At 39.2% G+C, this 15818-nt stretch overlaps 2 protein-coding genes across 5 annotated transcripts in view; both read left to right on the top strand.

Annotated features, from left to right (window-relative positions):
• Positions 1–5371, top strand: part of G2e3 (G2/M-phase specific E3 ubiquitin protein ligase) — a 36258-nt gene extending 30887 nt beyond the window's left edge. For all 3 annotated transcript variants that reach the window (XM_021178958.3, XM_021178960.3, XM_021178959.3), the window contains one exon: positions 761–5371. In XM_021178958.3, coding sequence (XP_021034617.1) covers positions 761–1053 — 293 coding nt within the window. In that variant the 3' untranslated portion in view covers positions 1054–5371. The remainder of the gene's footprint in view (positions 1–760) is intronic.
• Positions 5372–5941: 570 nt separating this feature from the next.
• Positions 5942–15818, top strand: part of Scfd1 (sec1 family domain containing 1) — a 66963-nt gene continuing 57086 nt past the window's right edge. For both annotated transcript variants that reach the window (XM_021178899.2, XM_021178900.3), the window contains exons 1-4: positions 5942–6039; positions 10085–10155; positions 12627–12715; positions 15096–15186. In XM_021178899.2, the coding sequence (XP_021034558.1) occupies positions 5988–6039; positions 10085–10155; positions 12627–12715; positions 15096–15186 (303 nt within the window). In that variant the 5' untranslated portion in view covers positions 5942–5987. The remainder of the gene's footprint in view (positions 6040–10084; positions 10156–12626; positions 12716–15095; positions 15187–15818) is intronic.

Consider the following 15818-nt stretch of genomic DNA (forward strand, 5'->3'; position numbering starts at 1 on the left):
GGATGTTCTTTACTGGCTTGCCTCCTCTGGCTTGCTCAGCCTACTCTCTTATAGAACCCAAGACTACCAGCCCAGGGATGGTCCCACCCACAAGGGGCCTTTCCCCCTTGATCACTAATTGAGAAAATGCCTTACAGTTGGATCTCATGGAGGCATTTCCTCAACTGAAGCTCCTTTCTCTGTGATAACTCCAGCTGTGTCAAGTTGACACAAAAATAGCCAGTACAGTACACTTATATCATAAATACAACACATGTGGTTTAAGATGCGAACATTTTTCTTATTAAAAGGAAACTAAAACTTTAAATATGGGTGGTCATAATAGCGTCGAGCAGTCCTGAAGCTAATCTCTGTCCCATCTATTTCAGCTTAAAGTCACTGAATTAGTCTATATCAACTCTACTCATGGTAACAAGAGTATTTGTTAATAAACATTACCTATACTCATTTTATAAAAGAATTTTTACTTTCAAGTTTTCCTATAAGTTTTTGGTTTTTACCATTCTGCATTTATTAAGCTATCATATTAGTGATTACTTAAAAGAAGTTAACAATAGATGGGTAGACCTTGATTTTTCTTTTGAGTCCTACATTGATTTGCATATTGGATGTACCCTTTAGCACACTTTGTGTCTTCGTTTGTGCTAGATGAATGTCAGAATCTGTCACTTCAGAAATCTCAGTCTAGTTAGCAGTAGTCTTTGAAAGTGTATGTTCCATGGATTTAATTATCTTTCCTGTTTAACTGCTGACTTTTCAGATGGTAAATGTACAACAACAATGGAAGACATTCTTTTCTTTGCAACTGGTTGTAGCTCCGTCCCACCAACTGGATTTAAACCCTCTCTGTCAGTTGAATGTCTACATGTGGATTTTCCTGTTGCAGACAAATATAGAAACCATTTAGTTCTACCAGCCACCAACACATATGAAGAGTTCCAAGCAAATATGGATTTCGCCATAAGAGACACTCTAAGACTAGAAAAGGAAGACAGGTCTCACACACGACCTCGGACATTGAATGCTTCTTCTAATGAAGAAATGCTTATTTAAAGGCTGCTATTGATACCTATTTTTATTAATCATCACTTTTGAACATTCTGGCCAGCTTCTTGGTGCAACAAAATTTATAACTTTCTCATAAAGGGATGGTTTGGCTTCCAAACCACTGAAGGTTTGGTTAAGGCCTTCTAGTCATGTTTGGTGATAGCTTTCTATTACTGTGCTGCCTTCGTAACCAATATGAATATTTTCTATTACTGTGCTTTCTTGATAACTTCATATATTTTTAGAATGGTTGTACAAACTGTTCAGCTGTACAGGTGCTCAGCTATATTAGCATGACCTATGAAAATCTGTTTTCTCGATTTTTTTAAAATTAGAAATATTTTTTTAGGATGACACTCTAGTTTTGTGCAGCTATCAGATTTGTTTTGTTTTGTTTGTTCTCCTTTACTGTTTGTGGGGTTTTTTTGTTTTTTGTTTTTTTGTTTGTTTTTCTCTACATAGTCCTGGTTGTCTTGGAACTTAGCTATGTAGAACAAGCTGTCAAATTAAAGCAATAAATAGAAAAGTTGGCTAAGTCACCTCATAAATCAGAGATACTTTTTTAATGTTTTGCAATTAAGTGACCGATATATCAATTAAATGACTGATTGGAAATAGTCTATTAAAAGTAAGGCTTTACAAATATCTCTAGAACCTATGTGTCCTCCTTAAGCTTAAAATCATGGCTGAGGGATTTTCAGGTGTGCTTGAAAATCCCTTAGAAAGTACAGACTGTTTATGTTCTTTTGTAGTCAGAATGTCTCATGCTTGAAACCATCTAGGTGTCTGAAGAGTGTCTGGACTATCATGGTTTCTCGCCATAACTGCTATTTATTACTAAGATTGTTGTATGATTGGTAAGATCTCACCATAGCATTCTATAGTTACCTTCTTTTGCTTTCAAAAGATATACATTGTATAATCAATGAATGAATTATAATTTAAAACTACAAGTTAAAAGAAATACTCTAATTTTGCCACATAGAGATAAATAATGTATTTTGTATATTCTTTATAAACTATTTATTTTTCAATTTTTATTGTGTTATGACAGGGTCTTTCTATAGAGCCCAACTGTTCTAAATTTGTAATCTTCCTGCCTTAGTCACTTAGGTGCTGGGATTATGACGTATATCAATGTGCCTAGCAATGTTTATTTTTTGAGTATATGAATGCTGTCAAGAGTAACAAAAAACCATGTAATAAAATCAAGATATGTACAGTCTCATTTCAAGGCATGACATCACTCTCCTGTAATCCATGCCCCGAGAGACTAAGGCAAGAGGATCAGGAGTGATAACGCAAATTTAAAACCGTCCTGGCCTACAGGATACCCTGCTCAGTAAAGAAAGAAATAAGGACATGACCCACTCACGGTAGTGTCTTCACACTAACACAAAGTATGTGTTATCTGTTGGTCATGTATTGTTACTCCTAAGAAACACAAGATTTAAAAGGGACTTAGATCCCTTAAACAACAGGATTGACTTGGTATTGACAGTGCCCTTCTTAATGCCAAAGGAAAACTCAGTTGTCATCATAGTGCCATTTTCTTGGTTACATCAGAACCTTCCAAGTTGTACTTAACAGAACTAATAGTTTCTCTTTATCTTGAGCATTTAGCAAGAAAGCATTTTTTTATCTTGTGTTAAATTTTGCTGGATGTTTCAAAAGTAATTAAGTGGGCCATCATGAATAATTTAAATCTCAAACTTAATAGACACCTTTTATTTCAAGTGTGTTGATAAGTTGGATCTTTATGTTTTAACCGGTTTAATTCCAGCTGGGGAGATGGCTCAGTGGTTAAGAGCACCGTCTGCCCTTCTAAAGGTCATGAGTTCAGTCCTGAGATATGTGCAAAATGTTTAATTCCTACAGAGTTTTAAAGGCTGTTACATCCATACAACTCCAAAATGCTATTTTTTAGCTTTTAGTTTGAGGGGTTTTTGTTTGTTTGTTTTTTGTTTTCCCCTAAGATAAAGCGAACACAGCCTTCATAAAACAGGGTGGGATTATGGAGCCTTGGACTGGCTGGCTACAAGTGATTTTATTCCACTTACTCTGTATGTAAGACAGTGGCATTGGTGAGATGGTCTAAATATTAACAGGATACTTACTTCAAGTGAAGCATCAGATTTCAAGATGTCTTCTGGTTCGAAGCTGTTTTGCATGGTCTCTAGATCAGTCTATATACACTTGAGGCTTATCAGAGAAACTGCCGTGTTACTGTGTCATGCTTGTAATTGTTCCTATTGTGTTTTATAGTATAGTTCTTACATTAACATACTTAGTTTCAAAATTATGAAGGAACAGTTTTATGTTTGGTTAAGTAAAAAGCCAGAACTAGTGTGGTCTCTGTCTGCATTTATGTTTCCCCCTAATTATATTGGAAGCTTTTGGAACTTGCACATTCAGTGTTTGTAAAGGGGTGTATAATGGTGACTTTGCTTTAGTGTTTAGTCATACGAAAATGGTAAGAACTAGACCCTGTTGATAAAACACGGTTACTATTACATATTTGTTGTGCTTCAGGTAATGCAGTATAAATCATTACACACACATTTAATGATGAATTACTTGAATTTATATTACCTGTAACTTGGGAAATTTTGTAGTCCTTAAAAGAGACCCAGTTTTCAAGTTCTATTTTTGACCACCTTCATATATACTCCACTACCCACTGTGTATTAGAATCTGTGTGTAGAAGTAGTTTATAAGTCGGCCTGTTTAAAATGTATCAAAACACATACTGCTGGGGATTAGGCGTGGTGGTAGAATGGTTTGCCTAGCTAGTATGTGGAAGGCCTTGGGTTTAATTTTAAAGCATGACCAAAACATTTAAAAAAAAAAAAAGCATGAACACTTAACAATAACATTTCTAAGTAAATGTTTTTATTCCACTAAAATGTGAAGTTGTGAAGTGCTCATATAAACTAAATAAATGTGTTGGGAATCTATCTTAGTTAGGATTACTATTGCTGTGATGAAACTGACCAAAAGCAGCTTGGGACAGAAAGGGTTTATTTTGCTCCCTTCCATAGCACTGTTCCTCAAGGAAGGAAGTCAAGGCAGGAGCCTGCCGGTGGGGGTTGATACAAAGTGATTGCTGCCTACTGCCTTGCTTTCCCTGGCTTGCTCATTTGCTTTCTTACAGAAGCCAAGGCCACTAGTCCAGGGTGGCACTGCACACGGGCTGGGCCCTTCCCATTCGCCACTAATTAAGAAAATGCCTTTCAAGGTTGCTTACTTCCTGGTTTCATGGAGCCATTTTCTCAGTTGAAGTGTTCTCTGCTTGCATTTCTCTAGATGCATGTCAGGCATCTAATAAGGATGGGGTGGTCTTTTAATGCAGATGTGTTTCTTTTCCTTTTTATTAGTATATAATTGTTTAAAACAAAGGCTGTCATGACACATATATGCATACATGTGTGTAATGAGCTTTGGTCATACCCACTCCCCTTATTGCCTCATACTTAACCCCTTCCCTATTTCCAGGATTGTCTTAAACAAGTTATGAGGCTGATGTTATTAAAGTGGGTAAGATCCAAAATCCTTTACTCTTCTCCTCTGAGAGCTCTTTGAACTCAAGAAACAGTTCTCAGCAAATTTTCTAAGATAAAACTATCCCCTGATGTTCAATTATTTAAACCAAAACATCTGGAGTTAAACCACTATAATAAATTTAACTCTGAAGTCATGATTTTTATTCTAATACTCAACATTAATATCATTCTTGGTCATAGCTTTGCAGGACTGTTCTATATAGTTACTCTTCTGATGAATATATCTTTGTTTATTCCCCACATTACACACCATTGGACAGAAATACGCATACATGCACACTGTATAAATGTTAGCATTGTCTTAGTATTTTATGATAATGTGCCTTATAGTCTTGGAAGGAGTTAGTATGGAACTGAAATGGTCAAATGACAAATTTGTACTTAAAAGTGGGACTGCTCAGGTGAGTAAGATTAAACTCATTGGAAGGTGGGAAAGCCATTCTGCTCAAGAGTCCATGGACACCAGAATTGAGATACTTCTTCCCCTACAAACTGGTAGTTATAGATAACCTGTTGTAACTTTATAAAAATAGGTATCTACATCTGTCAAATATGTTTTTATTGTAAAAAAAAAAAGCAATCTTGATTTTAAAAAATAAGATAAATTATTTGTATAATTTTGAAAGCCAAATTTTTGAAAGTATGATTTCATTTCAGAATCTGACTGCCTGAGAATTAACCCGTAATGCAGTGTCATCGGTGGGTTCATTGGTTGGTAATAAGTTGTCATTGTATATATTTTGACATTAATAAAATCTATTATGAAAATGGTCGATGTGAGATTTATTTCATAACCACAGGGCTTTAAATGTACCAAACCAGTCTGTGATCATCCGGATTCTGCTCACAATCATTTGTTTTTTTAATTTGCACTACTGAGAGGAAATTCTGCCATTTGGCTTTTCTGTGATTTTATACCCCAGCAGGCCAAAGCCCTAAGCTAGGTCATTTTCCTGAAGAGATCAGACCGAATAAATTACCACGCTTGTAGTTTTTTTTTTTTTTTTCCCAGAGGAAAGAGGGAAGGGACACTACTATTATGGAAATCAAGAAAACGCAATTTCTGGTGTCTCATTTGGCCTTGTAATTTTTATGAGGATTTAAACTTCATGAGAAGTGCACTATCAATTAGGTTGTAAGCGCTCCACCACGCCCATGCCCTGAGAAGCGGTTTAAGAGTAGCGACGTCCGGAGGCTCGCCCCGATTGGTTGGAAACGCTGCTGGGAAATCGGGAAACACCAATGTCTGCGACGAAAGGCGAGGGCTGGGACCGGGGAGGCAGGTCGGCTGCCCCATGGCCCGCCTCCTGGTTCTGCTTCCGGCGCGGGAGGTAGGGCCACGTCATCTTCGGGCTCCCAGTGCCAGCCGGGCAGTGGATGGTGGGAAGCAAGATGGCGGCCACGGCCAGCATTCGGGAGAGGCAAACAGGTACTCGGTATTTCCTTCTCTGCAGTGAGTGCCTCAGCAGCGGCCTGTCATCATCTCTGAGTTGTTCGTACAGCTCGGAGTTGAGCTTTGAGAGCTGCTGCGTTTTGAGGTTGTGGGGAAGAGATGCCTGTAAGCTTCACAGCCTTTGCCTGTTACCACAGGCTGCTTGCTACAGTGCTAGCTACTTATTTTTTAATTGCCGAGTTTTAGAAGGCCATCACGGCAAGGACCGGCAGCTGGTGTTTTCTCTCCTGTCTTGTCACTTAACGAGGTCTATAGGTTTGTGTTCGTATTTCAAGTCTCCCAGGTCGGTTTGGTTTTCACTTTCAGTTTTAGGTTTTTTTTTTAAAACCTGTTTTTGACACTTGAGCCATGATTACAAAATCTAAGTATTCTTTTCCGAGCTCCTTACTTTATGCCATCATCTTTGGACCCTTTGGGAGAAGCTAATGGAAAATGCCAGGTGATAAAGCTGGAAGAGACTTCGGAATGTCAAATCAAATTAACTGCGTCCCCTTTCAGTTGTTCCACAGATAGTAATTTAAAATATAGAACAGTTGTATCTTAAGTAAAGCACATTTGTACACCCATTTATAAAGTAAAGTTTAAAGATATATATTTCTTCCCTTGGTTTTAGGTTTTTTTTTCCATGTGAGATACACCTGATTTTCCTTATTTTCAGTAAACAACTCTAGAAACTTAGTGTATGTATATTGATCCCAGAATAATTACCTATACATATATCATATATAATGTGATATGTATAAATCAAAATGATTTACATATACTACTTATCTAGTAACTCCCAAAGAGAATAGAAATCGTCCATAAGCCATAAAGAACTTTAATTCTCTTGAACCTATGCTTATTTGTATGAAAAATAATTGGTTACAAGCAATACAACATAGCAATAGAATTTGAACTGTGCCTGATTCCTTCCCTTGTGTTAAAAATATATATATAAGATAGATTTGAATGTAGCATGCTTAACAGAAAACATACTGAGTTCTACATTTCTCAGTAGGTAATTTAGTAAAAGTAATTTAGTAATTTTTAGTAATTTAGCATAACTTAAATATGGAAAGCAAATATTATTTGAGAATGCTTGATAATTAATTTGCAAGCAAACAGAAGCCCAGGTTCTCTTAGAAGTTTGGGTACAATATCTTTTTGTTTGTTTGTTTGTTTGTTTGTTTCTTCTGAGACAGGGTTTCTCTGTGTATCCCTGGCTGTCCTGGAACTCACTCTGTAGACCAGGCTGGCCTCGAACTCAGAAATCCGCCTGCCTCCGCCTCCCAAGCGCTGGGATTAAAGGCGTGCGCCACCACCACCCGGTTGAAGCAGTGATTTTTTTAGAGTGTTAAACTCTAGTCAAGTAGAATTACATACTTTTATCACTCTTTAAATATATGCTCTATGCTTCATTAAAAATCACTTGCATCAAAACATCTTTGACAAGTTAGCCGAGGCCTGGAGTTGCAGAAGCTTTCCTAGTTGAGCCAAAACAATGTGAGATTACCTGCTGGGACTGGTCTTTCATGGTAACGTGAGTGAATGTCTATTAACTCTGGAGAATGCCACATGCCAACTTACAGGGCAGCCAGGCTGGGGTACTTCCTGCTTGTCATTGAGTCAGGAACATGATCCGCTTCTAGAAACAGGGTTTTCTCGTGTCTTTAGTGCCTGGTCATAGGAGGAGAGCACCACTGAAAGCAATCAGTCCAGGAGCACTGTGTTTGTGCTATTCATGTGTATTTATAGAAGTCTGTAACCTCTGGCACTCTTAGAAGTAAGCATAAGTTGTTAGTGATGTGTATTACTGTAGTGCCAGTATTTTCAGGGAAAAAATATATAGGTTGGGCTAGCTGCATGGCTCATCAGGTAAAGGGGCTTGCCACCAAACTGATGGCCTGACTTTGATCTCTAGGACCCACATGGGAGAAGAAAAGAACCAACTCCCACAGATTGTCTCATGGCCTTCACATGTGTGGAATGACATAAGTGCATGCACACAGGCGCACCCAATAAGTGTAAAAAATAAAAATGGTTATGTACACACATAACTACCCTCCTTTAATTAGCTCTCTATATCTATGGCTTTTCTATCTGGATTCAGACAATTGCAAATCAAAATGATTATAAGTAAAATGTGTTTTTACTAAATGTGTACAGACATTTTTCTTGTCATTGTTCCTTAACAATGAAGTACAACAACCTGTCATTTACATTGGTCTAGGTATTAACAGCTAATCTGCTATGATTTAAGGGAGTTCCCCTAGATTATATGCAAATACTATACCATTTTAGGTTTTAAAATATTATCAAAGGTATATTAGATGTTAGGGGCTTGCGTATCCAAGGCATTTTAGTATCTAAACGAGGTTCTGATGTGGATGACGGAGTGTGTTGAACTGCAGCCTTTCCAAGGAGAGTGCTGAGCAGCGTCACCACCTACCCACCTCACCCTGCGTTTAATATCAGTTCTTTGATGGGTGCATAGGCCATAAGGTATTTGTTTGTGTGTTATATAGTGCTATATTTGTAGTTTGAATTATAGATTATTCCACATTACTGAATGTTCACACGTGTTTAAAAATCAAAGTAGCCTGGCATGGTGGCACATGTCTTTGATCATAGCATTCAGGAGTCAGAGGAAAGCAGATCTCTGTGAGTTTGAGGACACTCTAGTGTACATGGTGAGTTACAAGGCAACCAGAGCTGTAAGACCTTGTCTCAATTCAATTAATAAAGTAAGTTTGAAAGTAGTCACTCTTTTTTGTTGTTGTTGTTTGTTTCTTTTTCAAGTTTCTCTGTGTAGCCTTGGCTGTCCTGGAACTCACTCTGTAGACCAGGCTGGCCTCGAACTCAGAAATCTGCCTGCCTCCGCCTCCCAAGCGCTGGGATTAAAGGCGTGTGCCACCACCGCCCGGCTGAAGGTAGTCACTCTTAAATCACCTGATTTGTACATTTTCTTGAATGCTTGGCTGTCTGAGTTTCAAGTGCCTGTGTGCAGGACGTCATCTGTTCACTCTTCTGCACCACATAAAACCCAGGGGCTGTGGTAGTGCTTGCCTCTCAGTTACCCCAGCAGTTAGGAGGGAGAGGCAAGAACATTAGAGGTTCAAGGCCATCCGCAGCTACACAAGGAACTTGAGACTGACTTAATACGACTGTATTGGAAAAAGGAAAAAGTCACACAGACACGTGCACACACAGAGAAGTAGCACCAGCCAACACAGCAGATTTTCATTTTCCTTGGAATCTTTTTTTTTTTTAAATCTACTGTGGTTTAAACAGTGAGCAAGAAAGAGCAGAAGGTACTGTAACCTGTCAAGCATGGCTGCTGTGGGTTCTCAGAGTGGACAACTTCAGTTCCCACTTACCTCTTACATTACGAAGTCTCATTTTCCCCGAGGACTATAGAGCAATGGAGTTGTGTGACCTTTCAGTGGGTTTATTGACTGTGAAATATACTCGTAACCAAGAAATAGACCTACTGTAATGAATCCCCATTTGAAACAGTTGAGCATGCCATAGATAGTCTTGTTTTTATAAAGGCTTTCTTCATCAGTAAGCAGTTAGCTACTAAGGCTGCTGTGAGATCATGATAAAGCACTTTCTTTTGACTTGTGTGTAAAAGGCATTATGGGTTTGTCAGGGGAAACAGACACTTTTTCAGGAGCATGGGGTTTTTGTCATTTTTGTTTCCCACAATGTTAAGGATCAAACTCATGTGTTCTGGGCAAGTGCTATGCCCCTGAGCTATACCCCAGACCTTAACTAAAGTGCTTTGTCCTGTTTAGTTCTCATAGCTTTTGGGACGGGTGCCTTGTTTTGTTTTGCTTTGTTTTTTGTTTGTTTTGTTTTGTTTTTTAGCTCCCAAACAGATGCCAGTTGGCTGTTGGTGAAATTATCTTAAAGATCTGACCCTAGTTTTTACACATCCAATCATTTTAGTCAGTTTTGTTAGCATTTATGCATTTTGTGTATGGTGAGAAAAAAGCCAAAGCCTACTATAAATAACTGATATAAACTTTATTTTCAGTGGCTCTGAAGCGGATGTTGAATTTTAATGTGCCTCATGTTAAAAACAGTACTGGAGAACCAGTATGGAAGGTAAGGGCTTCTTTAGTGGGAACTGTGGGCTTCTTCTTAGAGCTGAAATGATAGGAATTAGAAGAAATTTCTTGAAAATATAAAACCAGTGGTATATTTTAATTAGAGTTACTGAATATTTTATTTTCTACACAATAATAGCTGTTTATGTAGCATGTGCAGCCTACAAGAGGACCATATAGGATATGTGCTAAGCTCTGTCGTTTTGTAGAAAGAACTTGAGTGTCTAAGAATTTCGTACCTTAGCAGGTCCTGGACCCAAACCCAAGAATATCTAGGAACTGCTGTATATGTTCCCTCTGGCTATATACGTATAGTTGTGATAATGTTTGCTTTGTAAGTTAAGTACAGAAGAAGTTATCAATTGTGACTAATTGCCAGATCACTGCTCTTGTGTTTTCGAGGCACTGGAAATGCTACTGGAAAGTAAGCATTGTGGTATCGTGGCAGGAGATCTGATAACAGACAGCACTGGGTGACTAAAGAGTGGGGAGAAGTGTTGAACAAAGAGATTTTTCATGCCGTAGACAGTATAGAGCAGAACTGCAGGAGGCTTTGGCAGAGTAGGATAGGACATATGAAACTTTGTTCTACTCCTGTGGCTTACATTGTGGGTTGCTTATTACTGTCATTTTCCATTTAATATTTTCTGACCCTGGTTGTCTAGAGATAACTGAGGCTGTAGAAGTAGAAACTGCGGGTTAGGGACTATTCTATATTTAAGGATTAGAGAAGAGTTTTGAAAGATTAAGCACCTTTACTAGCCATAGCAGATTTTAGTTTCTCTAAAGAAATTCCTGGCATTTAAGAATGACATTTAATAACAATAGCAGAGTTCATCTCATCTCAGTAGCACTAAGGTCGTTGTGAAACACCGCCATTGAAGGTCTCACTAGCCAGCCCGGGCTCTATAGCTAGTAGTGAGGTGGCTGGCTGAGATGGAGTCATGGTTTAGATTTGGAATCTTTGTTTTATGTGGGGTTTTGTTAGTTTTTGTCATTGATATTGTTAAGACATTGTCTTGGACTGTAGCCCAGATTGACCTCAAACTCACTGCACTCCTGCCTCAGCCCCAGAGTGCTCCATTGCAGGTGTGAGCCACTGCATCTGGTTTAGGGACTTAACTTTTTAAGTCACTGTCTAGTTTACCTAAACTGCTTAAATTTCTAAGTTTTCTTTATGTTGGAACTTGTTAAATTTCTGGCGTTATCTTATCTGTTCATTCATACACAGACACACATACATACATACACACACACACACATACATACACGCACACACATACATACATACCTACACACATGCACATGTACATACACACATACACACACACATACACACATACATACACACACATACACATACATACACACATACACACACATACATACATACACACACATACATACATACATACACACATACATACATACACACACGCACACACACATACATCCATACATACACACATGCACATGTACATACACACATACATATACATATATGTGTGTTTTCCTTGCATATGTGTGCACCATGTAAGTGCCTGGTGCTTACAGCAGCCAGAGAAAGGTGTTGGATCCTGTCTTAATTGGGGTATCTATTGCTTTAATGAAACTCCATGACCAAAAAGGAAAGGATTTATTTGGCTTACAATTCCATATTGCATGTTCAGTATTGAAGGAAATCAGGTCAGGAACTCAAACAGGGCAGGATCCTTGAGGTAGGAGCTGTTGCAGAAGCTGTGGAGAGGTGTTGCTTATTGGCTTGCTTCATTGCTTCATGGCTTGCTCACCCTGCCTTCTTACATCATTGGAGCTACCAGCCCAGGGATAGCACCACCCACCATGGGCTGGGCTGGGCCCCATTGATCACCAATTGAAAAAAATGCCTTACAGCTGGGTCTCATGGAAGCATTTCCTCAACTGATGACTCCAGCTTGTGTCAAGTTATTGCAAAGACCCAGCCAGTACAGATCCCTGTGACTGGATTATCGGATGGTTGTGAGCCGCCATGTGGGTGCTGGGACTCAAACCTAGGTCCTCTGAAGAGCAGCCAGTGTTCTTAGAACCGCATCTGCCAAGCCCTGTATTTTAGTTTGAAAGGGGCTAAATTTTTATCTCATCTTTACATGTTCCTAGAAAGGATATTTATGAACTAGGAAAAAACAAGTATGATTTGTTCTAAGTTCTTTTTTACAGGTTAAAATAAAGACTTTATAGTCTGACTTTTAAACTTAGAATTTTTATAAGAAGTTTCTAAAAGTGTTGCTTTATTTAAACCTAACTGATAGTGTTTTACATAATATAGAACTATGTGGATGGGCATTTGAGTAGTAGAGGAAATACTAAACTAAACATGGGTAAGAATTCACTATAATGATTACTAAATAACATTAGCGTATGCTATCTTAATGTGGGTTCTCAATTGGTTGTTCATTAATAATGCTGTTTAAACAACCCCCTTTTTTAAAGGTACTCATTTATGACAGATTTGGCCAAGATATCATCTCTCCTCTGCTGTCTGTGAAGGAGCTGAGAGACATGGGCATCACTCTGCATCTGTAAGTTTTAACGCTTCTGACACTGGCATGCATTTTCAGATTTTATTGAGAAAGATTTCTTTGGTCACTTTAAAAGTCAAATTTTTAAGGGCTGTTTGCAGAGAAAATTAAAGTTTGGTTATAGTACCTGTGTAACCTTGAGGTTTAAAAATAGTCTCACTTTGAGCTATATAATTTCAGAATTTAAATATTTGTTTTATTTTCCAGTAGATGTGGTTAATCTTTGAAGAAAATGAAACTCATGCTCTTTGGTACTCTTCAATCTCTAAAAGGATTTTGTCTAATTTAAGTATACTTTTAAAAAACCTAAATTAGTTTATCAGTAACGTGAGCATGTTAAGTGACTACATGAAACAATGGCCTTTCTTCTTTGCTGTCTTGGCTCCTAAACATGTAACCTCTTTCTGGTACCAGAGAACAGACTGTAGCATAGAAAACTATGATTGCTGCATACTGGGTGATGACAGAGCTGTGGCCATGCTGTTTGTCTCATGGCTCATAGTGGCAGTGACAAGTACAGTTGAGCTCTAACTCATACTGGCTTAAGGGAAACAGGATGGTCTGCCAGTTTGCAAGTAGAGGAAGCAGAACATGCTGTCACCAGATGGAAAGGCTGTATAGCCGTGGATGATCCCTGACAGCCTGGCGGCTGCCTGAATAAACTTTATCAGAGAATGTAGCCTCTGCAACAGCCTAGGTTAGCTCACTTTGAAGGAAGCAGTAACCACTGGTTCCTAGAAATACAGTTACACCGTGTAGATGGTTGAGCAGAGAGCACACAAAGAAAACGGCCTATGGCTGCCATCACATACTTCTCATCTGGACAGACGCAAGCTTACTAATGCATTGTGACCAGCAGCAGGCGCCCCTGTGTCCTTCTTGTTGACTACAGGCATGAATGAAGAGTCTGTATCCAGAAGGCTAGCCATATTTCATATCATAAGCATTATAACCACTACATTGCTATGACAAATAGATTTTTTTTTTTTTTTTTATTTGAGACAGGGTTTCTCTGTGTAGCCCTGGCTGTCCTGGAACTCACTTTGTAGACCAGGACAGAAACTCAGAAATCCGCCTGCCTCTGCCTCCCAAGTGCTGGGATTAAAGGCATGTGCCACCACCGCCTGGCCAACAAATAGATTTTCTTATGTGAAATGGAGATAACTAAATGAAATTAATCCCCGAATCACCAAGAGAAGACCTGAGCATGTCAAGTTTGAGATTATCCGATGATCTCCTGTGCGTTCAGTTAGGAAGCAGCAGATTGGTCAAGATAGGGTTGGGGATAGAGCTCAGCTGTACAGATGTGTGCTTAGCAAATGCAAGTTTCTGCCTTCCACCTGCAGCATCATGCAGAAAGTAAAGAACAACAGAAGGGGTTAAATATCAGATAGTAAGAAAGTTCCGTCTACTTTTCATTTCGCAATGCTGCCTACTCCATGTGTGCTTCCCATCTTACATTCCTTCCACAGGGCCAGCCCTGCTTCCCAGTTTTTGGTCCACAACCCTCTCCATGTATTTCTATGAAAGTTGATGTTGACTTTGAATATATAGTTGTTCTTCCTGGAGGGTGGTGGTAAGAGAGAATGTCTGGCCATAGGTAATACTAAAAACCTTAAAAAAGGGCTGGAGAGCCGGGCGTGGTGGCACACGCCTTTAATCCCAGCACTCGGGAGGCAGAGGCAGGCGAATTTCTGAGTTCAAGGCCAGCCTGGTCTACAAAGTGAGTTCCAGGACAGCCAGGGCTATACAGAGAAAGGGCTGGAGAGATGGCTTAGCGGTTGGGAGCAATGACTGCTCTTCCACAGGTCCTGAATTCAAATCCCAGCAACCACATGGTGGCTCACAGCCATCTGTAATGAGATCTGATGCCCTCTTCTGGTGTGTCTGAAGACAGCTATAGTGTGCTTACATATAATAATAAATAAAGCTTTTTTTAAAATGGGGAAAAATGAAAATACAAAGAAATGATCCTACAAGTAGGTATTAGCAATGTCAGCAGTGTGGGTTTTGTTTGTTTTTCCTCTTTTTAAGGTAAAGACCAGGTTAACTTAGTGACTGATTGCAATAGGCGTGTTAGGAGCACTAGTCACTGAGCTACAGACTTCGACTTTGAGAACTATTCTTTTATACTGTCTCTTTAAAAGTACCTTAGGGGCGGGGGGAAACAAAGCCGGGCGGTGGTGACGCACGCCTTTAATCCCAGCCCTTAGGAGGCAGAGGCAGGCAGATTTCTGAGTTCGAGGCCAGCCTGCTCTAGAGTGAGTTCCAGGACAGCCAGGGCCACACAGAGAAACCCTGTCTCAAAAAAACAAAACAACAACAACAAAAAAGTACCTAAGGGGAAAAATGAGTTGCTGTTGTTCTTTCTGTTTTCCAGCCTTTTGCACTCAGACCGAGATCCGATTCCAGATGTTCCTGCAGTGTACTTTGTGATGCCAACCGAAGAAAATATTGACAGACTGTGCCAGGTGATAAGTGGATTTTATCTGGAACTTAAAATTACCTGATTGTTTGAATATCAAGGCAGACTTTTTCCTTAAAAAAAAAAAAAAAAAAAAAAAGATGCTCATTATGGAGAATCATAAATTCCTTTACCATCTTCCACTTTGAGTTTTGAGACTCTTAGTTTTGGTGGAATAGATTTCTAATTTTTGGCTGGAGAAGCATTATATCAGTAAATACTAAGCCTGGCATAGTGGAACCTGCCTCTAATCCCAGCACTCAGGGGTGATGCAAGAGGATTATTGTTGAAGACCTGGGCTACGTGACAAAATTTGAGGCCCACAGGTGCTGCATTGTTAGAGCATATCTCAAAACAACAGTAACAGATTTGAAAATAGCCTAGGAGGGTCTCATGTACCCAGGCTGGCCTTGAACTCACCGTGTAGCTGGAGGTGAATTTGAGCCCCTGCCCCTGCTGTGTCCACCACTGGATGCACTCTCTTTGTCCACTGTTAAGTTGCACGGTCGTTTAAGCATTGAGTTGTTAGCGTACTTGTTAGTTTTCTTTCTTTTCTGAAACAGGGACTCATAGCCTCCAAATTGTAATCCTTTTGTCTTGCTACCTGATGCTGGGATCAAAAGCATGTACTGTCAAGTC

The sequence above is a fragment of the Mus caroli genome, unplaced genomic scaffold, assembly GCF_978045245.1.
Source record: "Mus caroli unplaced genomic scaffold, Mus_caroli_1 scaffold_14, whole genome shotgun sequence".
In the NCBI taxonomy this organism is placed as follows: Eukaryota; Metazoa; Chordata; class Mammalia; order Rodentia; family Muridae; genus Mus; species Mus caroli.